Source organism: Erithacus rubecula (genome assembly GCF_903797595.1).
Source record: "Erithacus rubecula genome assembly, chromosome: 1".
Classification (NCBI taxonomy): Eukaryota; Metazoa; Chordata; class Aves; order Passeriformes; family Muscicapidae; genus Erithacus; species Erithacus rubecula.
The window spans coordinates 40160060-40180902 of record NC_136658.1 but is presented as its reverse complement, the minus strand read 5'-3'; the positions used below and the strand labels follow the sequence as shown (position 1 = coordinate 40180902).

General features: G+C 39.4%; 1 protein-coding gene across 4 annotated transcripts in view; it reads right to left on the bottom strand.

Annotated features, from left to right (window-relative positions):
* GRIA4 (glutamate ionotropic receptor AMPA type subunit 4) overlaps nt 1–20843 on the bottom strand; it is a 206903-nt gene that overhangs the window by 62329 nt on the left and 123731 nt on the right. For all 4 annotated transcript variants that reach the window (XM_079314907.1, XM_079314905.1, XM_079314904.1 and 1 more), the window contains exons 5-8: nt 11044–11097; nt 8919–9077; nt 7009–7176; nt 5334–5438 (exon numbers count right to left, since the gene is read on the bottom strand). In XM_079314907.1, the coding sequence (XP_079171033.1) occupies nt 5334–5438; nt 7009–7176; nt 8919–9077; nt 11044–11097 (486 nt within the window). The remainder of the gene's footprint in view (nt 1–5333; nt 5439–7008; nt 7177–8918; nt 9078–11043; nt 11098–20843) is intronic.

Genomic DNA, 20843 nt, shown 5'->3' with positions numbered 1-20843 from the left:
TACAAATATAAACTACTCTAAGAAAAGCAGCATGGTCCAAAGATGGTTTTGTCCAAGGGAAGTGCTGTCTCATTAGATATGGGAGTATGCATCCACCACTCTGGGTGTACCACCTTGCACCCCTGCTGCACAGAGACAGACCTGGTGTGGCCTTCACTTTGCTGTTCCTGAATGATCTGGGCTACTTACCTCAACCAGAAACACAAGGTAAATCCCATTTCAATTAGCTTGAAGGCTTCCTGGGGTATAAATGAGATATAAGAATTTTTTCTCCCCACAAGAATATTTTCATTTGTTAGTCCTCCAACTAACATTTGTTAGGCAGAGGAATGAAAGACATCTGGATGACAGTTTTGCAATCCCATGGCTGATCCTGATTCCTTGCTCCATTATGGGCTTCCCAGGAGACCCCAGCTCCGGGATTTATACCACACTTGTTCCACTTAACTGCTATCACTGACCTTTCAGTACCTACATCAGAAGCCCTGTTATTTACGCTTTCTTTACACTCACAGGACAGGCAGTACCAGCAGGCAGTGACTCAGCTCATGCAGGATAAGCATCCCTGCTAGAAAGGTGCTTGCTTTTCCCACTGACTGCAAAGCACGGTGAGACTGAATTCTTCCTAAATATATCTCTGGGAAGTACCTACAGGGAGGTGGAACAAATCAGGTTTCTCTCTCCTTGGCTGCATTTAGTCTGCCATAACCCTTCCCTGAGCAGCTTTAAGGTAAAACAGCTGCCTTTGTTCGTTGCTGGCAATGAACTTCTCCAGGGTCAGATTTGAATCAGTCATTCTTGTACTCCCACAGAGGGAAAACCCCCAAAGCTTTTTTTCACCTCTTCCTGCCAATTCTCTTTTCTGCAGATAGATCATGGCTGTCTGTGCATCCACTGACAAGGCTGCTGGGGCTTCTTCCTCTGAGCCAGCACTGACAGCACTCAGCTCCATGCCAAATGGACAACATGAACACAAACGTGTCAGTAGAGGAGGGTTCTAATCCCACCTCAGGGGGCTCCCTTGCTCACTGAGAACCTAATGAACTGGGAGACTGATCTTTCTTCCCAGCATGATTTAAAGTGTTTCTATCAAAGAGATGCAATTCAACCTGACACAGCTCAGTTTCCAGGAGCACCTGGGGACGAGTCAGCAGCAACTGCCCCTTGCCCCCTCCCTTGATTAATTAGGAGTTCATGAGTTTAAGGAGTTCCTCTTAAACTGCAGGCAAGAATTAGGAAAGAGGAATGCCTTGTCTATATTATTAGAAGAGGAACAGGCATTTTAGTGGAAAGTGGGCTCCAGGCAGCGCTTCAATGTAATTGTCAGGACCAAAGGATACTCTGTGCTTTGGATGAAAAATTTCAGTATGATGGAAACTGGCTAAATGATCAAATCAGTTATGTAGTCAATATTATTTCCAACACTATTGTAGAACCCTCATCAAATTCACTATCACATAGGATTCTGCCTCCATGACATGTTCTGCTCAATGCAGTGATGTGAGAGCCTAAAAGAGCAGAGGAGTGCTTCTGGTTCCTGTCTCATATGCATTATATATGTATATATATATATTCTGTATTTTACTAAAATAGTCAACCTTCCCCTTGATTGTTTACATTTACTATTTCATTAGTTTCCTTCTTGAAAAAAAAAAAAAATACATGGAGAAGCAAGTTATTTTAACAGTCCCTAGAGCAGTTTGACTGAACAAGAGTGATTTTTTTTTTGCTATTAGTGAAGCAAACAAGCACAAACTGTCCACGCACAAGCTCTGGTATATTTAGTTGAAATATACCTTTTCTTTTTGTGATTGCTCTTACAGCACTGGAGCCTTGATTTAGGTCTCTGCAGCTAACAGGAAGTGTCAGCAGTGCTGATATAATGGAGAGGAAGGTTTTCTTCCTAGTAGTATGCACTGGTAACAAATATTATTTTTCAGCCAGACAGCCATACAGCCACAGATACAATTGATTATTGAAAATGTGGAGTTCTTGTCCAAAAACTGTGAACCAGCTAAAGGCAACATAGGTACACCAAAATCTGGCAGTTTGCAGAGCTATTCTGATAGTGAATGTTTTTTCACTGTGCAATCCTTCACTGCTACAAAGTTCAGAAGGAAAGCAGAAAATGAATGATGCACTGTGCTACTGAAATAAATACCATATGAAAATTCAGACAGAGATAAGGGCCTTATTTGAGAAATGACAGGCATCTTTTAAAGGAATTTTAGCTTTTGTGTATTGTGTTCAGTACAAACCTGCACTAAAGTAACTTTGGAACTAGATTACTGAAGAAATATGAAAGATATGTCATGACACTTGTATAAAAGTATAGAGATACACAGTCACTTTGAGAGCACTAAATAACAGTATGCTTTCCCATAGATACCTGAAGTCCACAAGGAAAAAAACTCCTCAAAGGATAGGATTGAATTTAGCTATAAAAGTACCTCCAATTCTATCTGGGTTGCAATTGAACTTCATAGCAGTTGCATCCACTTACACAAGAGCTGAATTTATCTTTTAGGAACAACTACTGCAAAAATATTTGCCTCAAAGTAATTTTCCCATAACAGCTTGCCATTTGAATGGTGTCCTTTCTGAAGGCCTGTGCACCTTGTAGTAACCACTGAAGTGATCCTGTTGGAGCTCACAAGCCACTGAGGGCAAGAGAATACTCAAACATTTTGATAATTCATTTTCATGCTGCCAAGTTGGAATTCAGAAGATAAATCTTAGACTGTCTTGTGCATGTAATGTAATATATATGCTTTGTTTACTTTATCTTTTCCATTTTTTTTTGTTTTTTAATTTTGATGATAGGATTCATGGTGAATGACACAATTACAGAATTATTGAACTGGGAAGGGACCTCTGAAAGTCAATTGGTCAAACCCCTTGTTCAGCCTAAAGCAATTGCCCAGGACTATGTCTGGATGGCTTCTGAATGACTCCAAGGAAGAAAACTTCACAACCTCCCTGCACAACCTGTGGCAATGCTTGGTCACTCTCAGAGTATAAAAATGTATTTCCTAATGCTCAGAAGGAACCTCCTATGTTTCAGCTTGTGCTCATTGCCTCTGGTTGAGTCCCTGGGCACCACTGAAAAGCCTGTATCCCTTGGTCACAACCCTCCAGGAGCCATTCCATTACATCCCTGTGATCCTTGTCCTCCTACCCTTTCCCCTCACCAGCCTGTTTCGGTTCTGCTCTGCAGAGAAGAGTCAAGTAAGAAGTTCTGAATAAGTGAAACTAGCATGAGCATAGGCTAATATTTCCCATTTTACTAAATTATATGGAAGTCTACCTCTGTCTAGCTGTGCTGTTTTTTACTGGTCTCTTCACATATTTAAAGCTATAGGCAACAAAAATCACTTTTCTAAAGATTAGAGCCATGTGTTACTCTGACAGGAATGGCAGTTTTGAAATGACAGTGTTGGGTGACTCATAAGTCATGTTATGCTTGACATGAGAAGAAGACATTAATACTGAAGGCCTCTTAGTTCAATTAAGTAGAGTAATTTTTCACATATTATATAGGATTTGTTAGGCTGGACCACAGAGCTGGTCCAATGATCATATATAAAGCACTATCTAATACATGAGAAATAAATTCTTGTGAGTAGCCAGATCTGTCAAAGCTGTTTTGATTTGTTATATCAAATATAGGTAAGGACTTAGGAGTAGCAGAGAGGCATGGCTGAAAGGTAAGAAGAGCACCTTGGGCCTCTAGCACAGCACAGACCTAGCTCCTCTGTTTGCAATCACCCTCCCCTTAAACTGCAGGCAAGAGAGAGAGAGCACAGGGACATCCCTGCAGTGGTGCCAGACATACACATCTCCCATAAGAGCTGGCAAAGGTTGAAACAACTCTTCTCAAAAGTTTGCTGGCAAGCAAACTCCCTAATGAGTTATTGAAGTTGTGACCTAATTAAACACATCTCTTTGCACCTTGCCTTCCCTCCTGTACAACTGGGAATAGGGGATGGAAAGGGCATAATTCAGAGTTTCCCCCAGTGCACCCCAGCCACCCATATATCCTCCTGGCTGCCAGTGGTGCAGCACAGGGACAGGAAGGAAGCAGGGCTGGTAGCACGACCAGACACATTTTATGGCACAAGACAGTGGACTTCCCAGGAGAGGAAAGACAAACTCACCTTTCCCAATTTATTCTTCAGCCATCTGTCACACTTTCAAAAGACAACTGCACCAACAGGCCTTATATGCAGGCACATGCTTTGCTCTGGTCTATGGCTCCACACCATGATATAGTGGCAATTTTTTCATCCAAGTGTGCAATTCTGCCCTGGGTCTGCAATTTAACACTCTGCCTCCTCAGCACTGTGGCAGGTAACTGTCTCCAGGGACCCACAGTTCACCTGTGGTGCTATTTACTGTGCTTGTCACCTCTGGACAACAGCATGGGACTGTTTAACTCAATTTGGATTCCTCAAAATCCTTCCCTACTCAAGCAACAATGAGTATCCTACTCACTATCACCTGCCCCTTTTTCTTGTTCTGACAACCTCACAGACAAAATAGGCCACAATGACTCAAAAAAAAAAAAAAAAGGAAAAAAAAGAAAAAAGAAAATCCTTGAGCCTGAGTACATTTTCTGCTTTTATTTCTTTTATACTATGATAAATGGACAAATTTCAGCAGAGAAGAGAAAGGATCAACAAAGTACCCAGGCTTCTCTTTTCAAAGTGATTGGGCTGAGTGATAATGAGCATTCAGACTTGAAGGATCTGCTTAGACATGTATTAATGTGCATTTGCTTACAAGCAATCAAGCCAATCAAGCACACAGGATTAGATACTGCAATAAATTTCAGAAAATATAAGTATTCAGGTCATTCTCTCTTCCTTTTCTCTCCTCTTCTCTCCTTTGATCCTTAAAAGCCCTGTGTTAGTTACAGCCTATGGTTCATGTTTACAGAATGTAAATCTACTAGCTTAAAAAGGCAAGTAATTCTCAAGATAGAAATCTTGGGATAACACACAAGAAATATCTACTATTCAGAATTCTGACGGTTTTCCATCACCCAGCAGCCTAGCAGCATGTCATCCAGCTGGTTTTCATTTGTATGCTTGACTGACTGACATCCCACCACTCCAAGATGCACACTTGCTTTTGTGTTCCCCAATTTGAGGCACTGAATAATAGCACCTAGTAGAAAAGGCAGCTAAAAACTGCATTCACCAACATATCCATGTACTTAATGTATTATACCTTCTCAAAACTGCAGAGTCCACTTTAATATAAGTTTGCAAAACCCTTTAAGCATGCACAACTCATTTGCATGACATGAGGATATCAATTTCAGCACGTACCTTCCGAGGGCCAGTGTTCTTCAGCTCAAACACATCCATGGTGTAGTTGACTCTGCGGCCGTAGTGGTCAAACTGAACATTTCCAGTCAAACCTTGTATTCGAACCTACAAATGGAAGAAAATCCACCATGAAGGTATAGTCTCATGCTCTTTATTTCAAATGTCACAGGGAAGTGCAAGTTATCCTGGCTGCATCCTTAGATTACCATAAAAACACTGCTGCAGAACAGTTAAAATAAATAAAGTTGGCTACTTTCTTTATTCCTTTTTCCTGCCAAATCATGCTAAAAACAGGCTTAGATATGTCAATATCTAACTGCTAACAAAGACACACCGTGGATCTTCTTTCATGCTGTGCAGCTCAACACCTTCCAGTTGCAGGTTCCAAAGAGAAGCAAATTCTTAACTATTCTCATCGCTTCTGAGGTCATATGAAAAAAACTAAAGGAAGTTTGGCCTGAGCTCATGTATCCTTTTAGTTCCCACTCTGGTGGATTAAATGTACAAATTGAGTATATATGGCCCATCAAGGTCAACTTGACAACAACCTTAGCCCCAGTAAAGCAGTTACTATCATGGCAGATGATACAGTCTGATATGGACAGGGTTTGAAAAGGGTGTTTTCAAAGCATTAGAATGAAGAAGCCAAATGTGAAGCCTTACTATTGTCTGTGGCAGTTTCCCATCACCCATGCCTCAGCAGAGACCAGAACACTTTTTCTTTCTTTCAGCACTTTACTGTGTCACTGAAGGATACCCAAGCTGTGATCCTAGTCCCAGAGAAGTCATGGCCATATTGCTGCTGGCTTTGATTTTATCAGGATCTGGCCATGAAAACCTCTCTGGCAGAATTTGAAGTCTCATGCTTCTGAACAAAGAAGCTTGACAATGTTTCTCTCAATTGTTACAGATCTGTGCATCTGCACAGAATATGTGAAGCATACAAAATGCTTTATTTCTCTCCCTAAGAGTCATGATGTGGCTTGAAATCACTTACTCTTTCCCTATGTCCATTTCTATCTGTTGATTTTTCTCCAGGACTGAAACCTTGGCTTCCAGGCACAGAGCTGCCAGCTCTGTCAGCAGTCACTTCTCCTCAGCAGTTTCTCCTCAGTGGAGTCTGCTCATTTGCAATGATTTAAATTCTACTGCAGGATTTTTATTTTCTCTACTGTCCCACTCAAAGGAAAGGCTAAATCATCTTGACAGAGATCTCGAACTTTCTAGGCATCCATATTCATCAGGAATTCAAAATCCTGAAATAACCCATAGCTCTGGGTTATTTCTTTTTTTTAAAGAAAAAAAAAAACCCAACAACCTATGTGATTCCCCTGGGAGAACTCTACTTTTATTGAAGATGACAGAAACATATTTGAAAGGTTATATTATGTGGTAATACCTTTTTCCTTAAATGACAATATCTGTACAGCCAGGTTATTTGCAATAGTAACAAATGAATTCAGCAGTGCAGTTGAGGAAGTTCCTACTATCTCAAAAGATCTAACAGTAGCTTCAAATAGCACTAGTTCCTCTCTGCCTTCATTCCAACTTACAAATCAGAACAACCTGAACAGCCCAAGCTGCTTCCAATTTCCAAGTAAAAAAAATATTTTCCTCTCCTATTACTACCCTTGTGCATATAGTGTGCAAAATTCTAAAGGATTCCTCCCCTTACCTGTTTCAATGTCCTCTCCATATCAATTCCTTGACCCCATGGGGCTGCAGGGTTTGCAAGACAGTCACCAGCATTTCCTCTCCTTGAAATATCAATTTTCTGTCTTCTAAGATTACGGAAAGTTTCAGCCATCACAAGTACTCCATCATATGTCAATGCAGATGTATACTAAATAGATGGACAAACACAGCCCTTCAGAGTTGACCAAAAAATTCTGCTGTTTCAAGATAATTCTGGTTTGATTCATTATGCAGCAGTTTCTACACCTTCATTTAGAAAACAGCTCTCCTCAAAATCAAAAGCAATTTTGTCTAAGGGACAAATGCAGGACATTTCAGTAGGTACAGGTTTAAAATTGCATTTAGGGTAGAAAAATACACATCTTAAGAATTAATTAAAAACCAACCAAATTAAACTTGAAATATACAAGTATATTTTTTTGTCCTACTTGACTTATACAATGGGGAATATCCTTATCCACCCAACTTACTCAAAAGAAAAGAAAGAAACAGTAATTTACTGAGAAAATATAACTGAAAAAATGCACAGCTAATAAACAGACATCCAGGCTACTGGAACTGTTAAGAATGAACAAGAGTAGGTTCTTCCTATTGGAAAACCTGTGTTGGCTCTCTGCCTGATATGTACCCAGAGCAGTCTGTGTTCCTACACTAATTACAACAACTGCTTTAGGTTGATAACATGCCAAATGAAATGTTTAGAACAAGTCTTTGGCAGATGTTAGCCTGGAGCCACATAAACAAAGGGGTATTTTCTCACTATGGTCTTCTGATGAAAACAATGCATCAGGAAAGTTGTTCACATGCCCAGGGCTGCTACTGATACACTCTCTAACTTCCAAAATTCAAATTCCATTATTCAAATCTCATTTCCTTTCTTTCCTTTGTCTTGCAGATTATAAGGTCTTTGAGAAATCATTTATCTTCATAACCTCAAATTTTGGTTATCTCTAGATGAATTATGTGCAATTCCAATTAATCATGCTGACTTCTCAGAAGCAGACAGACTAATCCTGTTTTTGTGGAAAGGAGTGCTATAGGTAGAATTTTTCCTGTCACCAGTTACTGAGGATGTCTGCATTCGAAGCCCTTGGTTTTGGTTTGTTTGTACTTGTTTTGGTTTTTTTTTAAACATAAATTTTTGGAGTTTCATTGAATTCTGTAGCTATGTCTTGTAATACTCAATGTCCCAGCCAAGGGAGGGCTGGTTGCTTATCTTTGCATAGTGCCCAGCATGAAGGGGCCCATTTTCAAGCATGTCTGGTGTGCATTAGTGCATATAGTAACAGAACTACTTTGATGAAGTCATATTTACACCTGTGCTGTGATTTGTCTTTCAGCAAAATTATATGTCAAAGAAATATTTTCTTATCAATCTGTGAAGGATTAGGCTAGAGGAACACTGGGATGAGATTTAAAATCATGCCTGAATGTGGTTTCTGCATGAGGTTTTGAGGTGGAAAATTTCCAGAGGAAACTCCATATGAAAATTTAAAGGTAGCAAATTTACAGTTACAGTAATATCTCATCCAGAAGAATTAATCTGTCAGGAAAGATCTGCACTCCAAAGAAGCCTAGCTAATTATACTAATTAATGTAAATTTTGCTGAAATTAAGTTGTCAGTTAAGCATTTGACCTTTAACTGCTGTCAGTAAAGGGGTGAAGTTGGAGAATAAGTGACAACAGACATTTAAGTACATCAGCAAAATGTGCTGCAGTTTTTGTTTCCACCATACAAACGTAAGGATAGGCAAGATTAATGACCAGTAATAGTAAGATCAACTTCTCCTCTCTTAAATATTAAAGGCTTCATTCAAGCATTCAACAATGTGAATCAGAAATTAGAACACTGGATGATATCTTTGGTAGTGCTTCAGATCAGGGAGTACCTTGGGTGGGGTCTCAGATCCTGGGTATTCTCTCTGGTCCAGTTTCTTCCAGCGCTGCATCAGCTTGGTTACCATTGGGGTACTGAAATCCACTAGCTGAAATCCAGTCACATTGGCTCCTCCATGCATAAATCTCTCCAGAGAAATGTCTTTGAATCCCTAGAAAATCAATTTAAGATTTTGTTTGCCCTCCTACACCGCTGTGGGTCCAATCTGTTCTAGGTCAGCACAGCAGAATAAAGAGTGCACAACAGCAGGATTCCATTAGAAGGCTAAATTTAAAACCAGAGAATAATGTTGAACCTTCATTCATAAATTCCATTTGTGTAATAAAGAAAAAAAAGCCAAGAAATAAATCTGCCACATTATTGCTAGGGTGGTCTTGACAGCTAAGCAACACACTGTTGGGAATGGCTGTTTTTGAAGAAGTGCCTCTGGCAAATCAACTGAAAAATGCCTGCAGAATATTAAAGGCTTAATCCAATTTCCATCAAAATTGTCAGATTGGAATAAGCCCTGTACTCGTGCTTTAAAAAATGCATCCTTTTTTTTTTTCATATTTAAATAGCAAACAACACTATTCTGTAAATACATTTACTCCAGGATTCATTGTTTAGGCTGAAAATGAGATAAAATAGACATTAGAAAGCAGAGACAGCACATGAGCATGCACATTGTTAGTGCAAGGAAAACAAAATCAGAATAAAACAAAAATATGTTAAATAGGATTGTGGTAGCTCTTAGATCTGTTATATATTGAAAACCCAGACTGAATCTCAGCAGTGAAAGAGAAGAAAAAGTTCATATGTCTCCTGACCTATTGGCTTCTCTGACTAATCTGTTCAGCATAATTCTTTACTAGAATTTGCCTTTAGAGACTGAACTGAACTTCAATAAACTGCATAACACAAACTGCTAAAGCAGTAAGAAGCAAGCATAAATCTTTCTCCTCCTTTCCTAGCTGCTATGTCTAAGGCTAGCTCAGAGGTATCTTATTTTAATTTTCTTAAATTCCTCTAGTTGGTATTTATCAATGACAACACAAGTGAAAACATGAACCTAGAAATATTTAGGAAAAAAAATTGCGGAGTACTGGGGTACTGACCCAGTATCCCAGGGGAAAAACACTTGTTAAGGACAGAGATCTTACTCATGTCCCAAGGGATACTGACAGTAAATATAAAAGGTGGCACATCAGGAAGTCATATTACCCACAAAATTGAAGAGAGAGTAGATAATGAAGTATGCCCCTGTTGAAGTAGATCAGCTGTGCCTGCCTTCACTGCATACCTCACTAGCAGCTTACTGCAACATCCAGTTCCTTGTTTACAGCAATTCTTTTGCATGAGAAAAATTACTTGGAGAACTACAAAATTGTAATGCTGAAAAATCTAATTTATAAGACCTAAGAGCACAGACATCTCATTTGGAACACCTGAGGCTTTAAAAATAATCTGAAGTGGTACTGAGTTAAGGTTCAAGTGCAGCAAAGCACAATAAAATATTTCATGTCAACTAAAATTCCTTGAGGGACAGTAAAAAGAAAACAGCTTAAAGCATGCATTAGATTCTGTCCTACATTCACTGTGCTTTGCCAGGCAGGTATTTTGGCTTAAAGAATGAGTCATTTAAATAACAAAATACTGCATTTGCTCTTTCTTTGCCCTCTTCTGATCATTAGCTGTGTGAATGTCCAGTTTAGCCTTAAAGTAAAAATACTGAATAGTAATTTGACTGGAAATGATCTTACCAGAAAATAGATGTTCCCTGGGGAATATATGAAAGTTACCTCTAGAAATCTTATGTTACTAATAATAAAAAAGATGAGTCAAAAATCACTGTAGTTCTGTAAATTCTAACTGAAGCTCAAGATGCACCTATCAGTTCTTTCTCCTACCTTGATTTTGATAAAATTTAGGAGTATTACTCATTATGTTACTGTGCCCTTCATATCTAGATAGCTGCAATAAGAAACCCAAGTTCTTTTACACATCACAAAGAATGTATTATATACAACCACATATTAGAGAAAAATGGGAAATGCTGTGTGAAGTGCTGTAACTTCAAAGCAGAACTGAGTTTTTCACTTACCGAGCAGGGGTATAATTCTAGAAAAGTATCTTACCAGGTTGGCAACAATATAATGGTATCCTTTAACATGCTTTCCCACGCTCACAATCTGTGGGAGAGAAATAAGAGAAAAAAAGGAAAAACAATGTCATACTGTTTTCTCTATAAAGGTGTTTTCATAGAAAGCTAGATATACACTGAAATATATAGCACTGGTAATATAATGTTGGGAGTCTTTTTGCAATGACATAGCTATAACTCTCCAGGGGCTTAATAAAGAGAAAAATCTAAAATTACAGTGAGTAAAGTAATGAACTGGCAATCTGAGAGCCTTCAGTATTGAAAATGTTACTGTAGTATATACTACTTTACCAAATAGAGCAATCACCTAGGGGATACAAATCCAGAAAGAGGAGATCTCACATCAGCTAGCAAGCCTACCCACTGATTTACTTTTTTGTTTGAAATAAGTGCAGAATTTATGAATGAAACTAGGGGTTCATCTCTTGGGATCAAAGCTGTTTGCTCTTGACGTCAAATATTAAGAGTGTTATTCAGCTCTTAGTAAAATGCTAAAGGCTCTGGGAATGGGAATGAGGCAGGACAGAGCAAGGTTGTCTGAGTGTTTAACCAAAATACACCACCAAGAGATGCAGAAAGGCAACAATCACAATATGGCAAGACAACCAGAGGCTTTAGACAAAAACTATGTCCACCTGCACGTTGCATCAATATTATTACAATTTCTATGATGGAATGACTCTTATTTAATGTGCTGAAAAAAGAAAATGAGGTAATATTTTGTCAGTGGAAAATGATGATAATAAAAAGATTAAATCTGCTTTTATTAAAGAAACTCACCAGTAGTAATAACCAATTACTAGTAACTAAAGTACTACCAGTAGCATGCAGCTTACAGTTAACAGTACAGTCTTTGAGCTCTTTTTTCTATTTTCTTTTTTTTTCTATTTTTGATAGTCTACCACTCATTTTAAAAAAGTCTGCATGCAGCTCAAATTTTTACCTCTCCAGAAAGCATTTTAGCTTCCCTCCAAATGAATAACTAAGACACAAGCAAAAGTTTTCCACGAAGTGCAGGTTGCTCAGTGGGTAACAAGAAGCTTATGGATCTGTTTCCTTTCCTGCTTGGAAATCTTAGCTCCAATTCTTCTCTGCCTTAAGAATTGACAATTTTCTGCCTTTAGGAATCATACCTCACGTTCAAAAGACAGAACAAACATTCACTACTCCTTGGAGACCTTTTTCCCAGTGTTGTGAAAAGTGAGTAAAAACACATTTTAGAGATGAAGAAAAGCTGATGAAGGGCTAAATATTTTTACCAAAGACATCCAGGAGTCCATTATCTAAATCTAGATTAAGACTTGGAAATACTTGACTGTCGACCCTATCATTCCATTAAATCAATTCCCTTTTGCAGCAGAATGGATGGGAAAATCCAAGGGATGTGGCATGAGTATGCGGTCAAAATTGTTTTAATTTCCTTACTTTAAAGCAATAAACTAAATAAGCAATTTGTCTTTCATCCTTCTGCTCTATCCCAAACTTTGTTTCACATGTGTAGGTATCCTAGGGTGACTTTATGATGTTTTTATCCCCAGTTGTCTGTTCTGTTTATGCTGGATTTATTATGGTGGAGTTCTGCACCTTTAAGACTGGTTCTGAGAGCAGAGGGGGAGAGAAGAAGTGAAGATTTTTCTCAGAAACTGCACTTGCTCCTTTGCACCCTTCTCCTGGACTATGTTGTCTTCAGCACTGACAGTGGGAGAGAGAGAGAGAGGGAGTTTGTTTGCTTGCTGGTTTTCCTCCTTAGCTATGGCAAGGAAAGTTTTCCCAAGACTGTGTCTTTTTTCCTGGAACTGTTCAAACCTCCTCTGGACTGAAAACCCAGAACAACACCAGGAGCTCAAGCCTGTGGCACACCAGGACCAGGACATGGCATTTTCCAGCAAAGGAGGGACTGATAAGAGACTGAGCCAGCTGAGCTACAGCCCACAAAAACAACTCTCTCTCTCTGAATTTGCCATTTCTTCAGAACAACGAGAGGTTCCATTATTTAATAATATTAATTTTTCCATGTTTGTGAGTACTTTGCTTGTTAAATAAACAGTTTTTTCGACTTCTCTCACAGGAGGTTTATGTATCCCGAATTGGTGGATGGAGGAGCTGCTTGAATTTGCTGTCTAGGGGGACCCCTTTGGAAATTTCCTCCCTAAATTTGCCCTAAATGAGGACAATAGTCTACAGCTAAAGTGCTTGTATTTAAAACCAAAACATAAACTCCAAAAAATCCCAAAAGACACTGAACACCCAAGCCATGACCAGATTGTTACCCTTCATTTAAATGAATTTTAGATTTAATAAAACTCCTAGTTCAGTGATCTAACACCATTGCTACCATTTTATTGGGGGTGTCAGAGAGGGAGAAGTCACAACCTTCCCTGTAATAAGCCCAATGTGTATGAGGTGGATACTATCAAGTAGTTCATTTTTCCATATAATAAAAAGTTTCAAGTCCTGGCTGGGTCAATGGTTTCAAAAGGAATATGATCCCTGATCTCAGTAAAGCTTATTCATCTGTACTCATTCAGCAGGGCACATAAATGAAAATATTTGCCTCGCCATTACTGGGAAACTGATATAGGCTAAAAAATTTACATTTTTAAAGAAGTACCACATCACAACCTGAAAGTTATTAAGTAGACTGACATAATTTAAGATCATAGATCATAGAATGGTTTGAATTGGAAAAGACATTAAAGATCATATAGCTCCATCACTCCAAGTCTTTCTCCTCAGAACTGTTCTTAATCTATTCACCCTCAGCTTGGGCAAATCTCTTTTTGAGATTTATTTCTGTGCTTATTCCTAGGAAATGTATGTAGACACTACTTCAGAATTCGTGGACTTGATGTGAATAATACATAATATTTGGGAATAACTTGAAATTTGATGACTTCATTGTATTCTCTCAAAATTTGATTTTTCAGGTGAGTGACACAAGTACACAGTTATGTATCACATAGTTAGTTGTCTTAACTTCCCTTATAGTCAGTGGAAAGAGCAGGCACTTTGAGGAAATGATTCAGCTTATTCTAAAGCACATGTGTAAAACTAATTAGACAGCTTGTGCCCTGAAAGTGCCTATTTTTCTGCACTGATTAGAAAAAGAGTTGATGCGGATTAGCTCTGATGTAGACACCTACATTTTATATACCTAATGTTAAGTGAGATGAATTTCACCCTAAAAATGTTGATTGTGTAAGCCAGAAAAGAGAAGTAATGGCTTCTATTTTCAACCAAGACTGGGTACAATTCTGATTTTGAATTTGGAAATTATTACAGCTATTGATTACACAGCCTTTGAAAACTGGGAATTGGTTACAGTTTAGGGGAAAAGTGCCTGTTTAGTGAAATAGCTTTCTGTGAACATGTCATGGCACATATGAACATGTGAATATCCAAAATAAACATGCAGCCACCTTTCTTTCTCAAATACTCAAAGATGCAGATTATGATCTGTTGTTGAATGCTGCTGGGAACCAGGGAAAAAGCAGCCTTGAAGCCTTGAGTATCTCAGGCTTCACAAGGATATAAAATTATAGCAATGGTTATGCACCTGCAGGGTGCATGAGAGCTGTGTGAGTGTCTCGTAATGTTTTGCATAAAGCATGTTTTCAAAGAGGTGTTGCCTTCTTGGACCAATGAGTTTTTTCTGTTTTGTTTTTCAGGTACTACCCTATGTATATGCAGTGTTTTTTAAAATAAAGCTCTCTCTCTTTTGCTTCTCCATTACAAGAGGAACTATGCTGCATTATCTTTTTCTCTGCTCACCTATAGCCTAAAATGCAACAATGATCTACAAAATAGGATATGAATTCTTGTTCCTGAACCATCCCCTTTGCTTCACTGTACTTTGCCCTGAGTGACACTGAGGCAATGAACTTAAGCCTCCTTGTAACAGGGGAAGGAGCTTGACAGCTACTTCAGTCTGGAATGTGAAGACTCTCACTTTCCTTCTCTGTCCTTTAACTGGTTAAGAGTGGCTAAAGTTTTGAGACATGAGACCTCAACCATTTCATTCATGTAAGGGTAGATATCACCCAGAACCCAAAACTGGCCTGAGATTTTGGCAGATAAGAGAGGATGTTTCAGAAAGCCTTTGCTACAGAAGTTCATTAAGTCTGGGGACACTGGTGGGATAAGCAAAATTGTTGGTGCTAAGGAGCTGGCATCCATAGCATACATTTCAGAGATTTACAATGGACTCCCTCTAACCTGGCCACCAGACTGAACTCATGCTACACTTGAGAGCACATCTTGTTTAGCATCATCCTAACAAAAACCAGTTCATGTATTTTGAGTCCAACCTTGATGTGAAACTGAGACTGACTGCAAAAGAAAGCATGTTCCAGCTAAGATACTCTGTGTTCCTGTGGGCTGCACTGTCTTAGACAGGACCTGAGCACAGGTGAGGCAGGTGGCAGATTAATGCAACACAAGGCTGAGCAGTGAGAACTGCCTTCCTTTGAAAAGCAAGGTCCTGTAAGAGAGGGCAGTGCTGCCACAGGGACTTTCAGTGGCTCTGTTGGGGAGCTTCCCACAGCATTCACTGTGGCCAGTTGTGAAACCCAGCAGGGCTAAGCCATCAAAGCTGGGCTGTGCCAGCCACACCAGCAGTGGAACACCAGGAAACTGCTGACACAGTAGGTCAGGAAGAGCCTGCTGTGTGTGTAACTGTGCCCTTCAGTGCTTCAGGATGCTCTGACTCAGACCTGTCCTAGTGCCAGCAATCTGGGGCAGTATTTACACACTTTGCACACTCATGTGCTGTGCAGTCCTTCCTCACACATTCTAAATATTTGGTTTTACTCTGTACTCCCACTCTGTCTTCTTAAATGCCCCAAAAACATAGTGAACATGGCTTTTGTCACAACAGGAATTTAGGGTGACCTCGGCTTGCTCAGGGAGATTATAGGAAGAAACTGCTGGGAAGGGTAAACTTTGTTTTATTGGGGAAGGCTGAGAGCAGGATGCTGCAGTGGCTTTTCCATGTTGATTTGCAGGTTTTAGTTCCATGACCAAGGTGACTAGTAACTAGAATTGGAGCTTTTTAATGATTTTATTTGCAAAATTGAAGTAATTATTAAATGATCATCAGTGTTAAGAGCAATGAGTAAGAAAATAGAATTTGCTTCCCAAACTGCCATTCACAGGGAAGACAACAGTCATTCTATATGTTACCCTGTAGTCACACTATTGGTGATTATTTAATTTCTGTAAATAAAACAGAACAAAATAAAAAAGAAGTGAGATATTAAGGCCATTAGGCTATCAAGTTTATTTCAGAATCTAACACAATTTTGTTTGCTTGTTTTTTTTTAAATATTACTGTTTATGTAAGTTTCTGCAGAAAGGGGAACTTCAAAAATACCCAAATCAGCATTAGGATCTAATTACATTATAAAATGCATATATAAGAAAAGAAACTAAAACAAACAGTGCATTGTGAGAATTTTTAGTCTCTGATCTACTATAACACAATTATGAAAATGCCTTATTCTGATTTCAGAATTCCAGTGGTAATCAAAAGTAACTAGAATTACATTGACTTTAAAACTTAGTAAAATCAGGGCCAGTGAGATACAACTCAGGCTTTTGACACAATTCTCTGACTTTATCATACAATACTGTTCTTTCAATTTAGCTGAACAATAGCCTGGTCTGGGAAAATCAGAAACTGTTCTACTATAGTAAAAGAAGGGCTACCAGTGTCTGCTTTGATTTTTTCTTCTTCTTCTTTTTTTTTTTTTTTTCTGTGTATGGCAAGGTCACTGACTTTGACAAAACCATTTGCAAACTTGCATCAGCATCTGAACAGAGAATCTGGCCCCAAGTCATAATCTCTTCTCTACTACTGTGAAATGGATATTGCACATAACTCATTTTAAAATAATGCTTAACTTCTGTAGCATGAAATGTTCCTTGTTATGATTTACAGAAGATGGAGGTCAGTACAGCTGGAGTGAAAAGGACTTATTTTCAGTCAAATCTCTTCAAAGGGTGATAGCTGTGCATTGCCAATTGGACTTTAACAAAGGTTCTCCTCTGTTATTGTGTCACAATCCACTGCCTTAAGAAAAAGAACACCTGCAATAAAACCAAGCCTGTCTAACGCAATATAAAAAGAGAGGACACTTGTTAAAGACAGGAGATTGAGACCTGACCTGACATATTGCAGCAGAAATGGCGATGATATAAACCACAACTGAAGTTGGATTTTATACAATATCAGAAGCCAGGATAAATCTTTCACAAAGCCATAAAAAAAGGAATTGAGAAACAGGCCTAATTTTAAGAACTAGTGCTCAGAAAAGGGCATTCTTATTGGGGAAAGGGTGGACAGCCACTAGAGAGGATGCTAAAGAAGGCATAAAACAAAGCAGATGTGGCTCTGTCTCTCTTGTGAAGGCAGGTGCTGAGCTGGAACAGGGATGTGCACACCTGCCCCTGACATGGCTGGGCAGAGAATGATGCTTCCCCCACAGACCCCATGCTTACCACCAGCTGGCAAAGCAGAGAGAGAGCAGTGTAGAAAGAGTAGGAAGCTGCTGGGGAAGAAAACATGGAGAGGTGGCTCTAAGGTCATCAACCTGAGCATGGCTAGTTGCTTCCTTCTGCTGCTAAAATTGTTTGCATTCAAAGCCTACTCCTAGCCTAAACAGGATATGCAGACTTGCAAGGAAAAAGGAAGCAAGGCAAGAGATGAAGGGTGTAAGAAGAAGGTCACTTCACAAATCCTTTGCATCATTCATATTTATCCTTTGTCTCCTGCTGCCTATTTGCTCTTTCAGTGACTGAAATAACTTATTTCTCATGTCCAAACCTCATCACTTGTGTGCTGCAGTAACAAAATGCATTATTACTGTGGGACTGTTTGCTAAGTCCCAGCTACTGCACAGAAATGAGCCTTTGCAGAGCTCCTCCTGGCTCTGCAGGGTGAGGAAACTGCTGGTGGCAGAGTTGGAACCTGGCTCCTTCAAGGAGAACTGTCAGTATGCATTGAGAAGTTGGTGAGAGCAGCTCCATAGATCTCCAAGGAAAAAAACAACATGGAGAGTAAAGAATGATGAAGAAAAGGCACTTTATAAATATCCCATTCCTCTGGGACTGAGATAGGCAGAGAGCTGCTACTGTGTCCCTGGACTGGTATGAAGCCCAACTATGCTGCTACCAGCTCACACCAGTGTGTGCTGTGCACGTACCAAACTCTTTGGCTAATGATTTGCTCCCATGGTTCTGTGTGAGCAGAACTAAACCTGCATTTTATTCATGCAAATCTAACAGACAGCCCATGCTGCTTCAGAAACAAGAGATAAAGAAATCTACGTTAGGCTGTTAAACTACATGTAAAAGCCACGTGTCTCTTGATAAATACTCATCTGTGTTGTGCTAGTGATCCTTTGTGCCAGCACACCCCTGTGCTCAGGAAAACCAGGGAAGTAGGAATGTTGGATCTGTACTCTGTGTAACTCACATGTCTGGTTAATTTTTTGCCTTCCTGCATTACATTGGAATTTGTGGCAAAGTATCATGTTTAAATTTATTATTATCTTGAAATAAGTATGCTAATAATCGAAATATGATTTGCAGAAGTGCCAAGTGCTATCTTCAGTTAGTAGACACACTGGAAACAAAGACAAGAAAAAATTGTTTTTAAAACCAGCCAAATTGACAACTTGATCAATTTAGAGAAATTCAGCAGACAAACATCACTTTTTCAAGTTTAGTACTCCTGAGGTAACATCAAAGGAGATGAAGAAGGAGGGCACTATGTTGACTTCTGTACTTTTCTCCACACGTAGATACTTGCATTCATTTTGATGGTAATACTAACTACTACTACTACTACTCCTACTACTACTGCTACTAATTCTTCAACTACTGCTACTAATTTTTGCTGTGACAACCTGCTCTGTTTTGCCTATCAGAAAGATTTGGGTTTCAGTGCAAAGACACACATGATATTTCCCAGCAACATATCTCAAGGCTCTTTAAGGCTGAGGAATCAGTGATGTCAAACAACACATTGAACAACTGAGTTAGTCAGACAGCTGTGAACAGACAAGACACTGAGCAGCTACTTCCTTATTATGCCTGTTAATAGCAATTGTTGACTTATTAATTAGAACTGATTGGCTTGCAGTTTTTACAAGATTAGTGGTACTAGTACTTTGTGACAACTTTACATCCATGTGTAAATTTTAATATTACACAGGACAAGGTATTTATTTTTATTATTATGTATCAGTTCAGCTGTGTACAGTGAAGCATTAAATCTGTGCCAGATGCTCCATAACAGTTTTCACCTCTGTGTTTAAAGGCAAATAAGCCCTGGTTGAGCAATGAAGCTTGATCTTGATGATACAGAGCACTGGCAGAGCTGAGAAAAGTGCTCATTTACTGGGAAAATTCCTATTTACTTCTTATGGGCTGGGGAGAGCAGGGTGGAGAAAAAAAACATTGGAATCAGCCTGTTTGGTACACCAGGAGCTAGGCTGATGATCTCTGACAGCAAAACTGATTCACTATGCAAAATTCAGAAGAAAATGCTGTCCCAGTGGACACTGGAAGGCTTTGATCACAAAGAATGCTGAGGTTTCAACTTTGTCAGATGGAGACAGTGGGAGAGCATGGAGCTGCTACAGATGGAAGAAGAAAGGCAATCCATTGCCATTCATGCAGAAAGGAGAAATATTTATTTTCTGAATATAGCCCTCATCATGTGGACGTGTTTATGGACATATCTGTTTGTATAAATATAGAGACAAACACTGTCACGTTGCATATGAAAAGCCCTAGAAAACAGAAATTAGGAGTAGCAATAGTCTCTTTCAGAAAAAAAGCAAACATAAAGGTTCTAGGCAAATGCAATTACAATTAGCTTGCATTTTCAGCTTGCTTTGCTGAGCTTCACATGAAGGTCATTATGGAGAAACAATTAAATCAAATTTCTGGTAAAAATCTGCCTAAAAGGGCTACCTGAAATATTGAAGTAGCAGAGAATGAGGAACCAAAATGCTGGAGAAGCATCTGCCAGACTTAATGAAGGACTTTTTAGATGAAGTCACACAATGTAGCACAGAGGTTGACCTGATCGCCCTGGTTCTCCTTCTGTCCATTTCTGATGCAAGCACATCATGGGTTTGCAAGAATCAATACAAGATGATACACAGTTCACTCACTCATAAGGTATTTCTATCTCAAGAGCTGCCTGTAGGTGTGTAAAGAGAGTACTGTGAATCAAAGGAGCTCAGCTGTGTACATCTGTGCCCTATTTCCTGGCCTGACTCTCAGCCCCACTCACCAAGCACAGCAGGACAGGCTGGTTGGAGTTTCCCATGGGCCAGTGATGCAGTCCCATGGCAAAGAATGCCACAGCCTCTGAACTGCCCTGCCATCAGGGAGGGAGGTGATGCTGCCCCTCTGCTCAGCCCTGCTGAGGCACATCTGCAATGGAGTGCCCACTGCTGGGCTCCCCACTACCAAGGAGACATGGACATACTGAAATAGTCCAGAAAACACCAAAAAGGGTATTGAAGTGTCTGTCATATGAGAAGCTGAGAGAGCTGTGACTGGAGCAGCCTGGAGAACAAATAGCTCAGGCAGATCTTAGCAATTATCTATAAAAACCCAATGGAATTGTGCAGGGAATAGGGTACCTGACTGTCCCTTGAGGTGTACAACAGTAGGACAAAAGGAAAGGGTCACAGGTTGCAACACCAGAAATTCCAACTAGATATGAGGAATTAATTTTTTTATATGAGGTAGTCAACT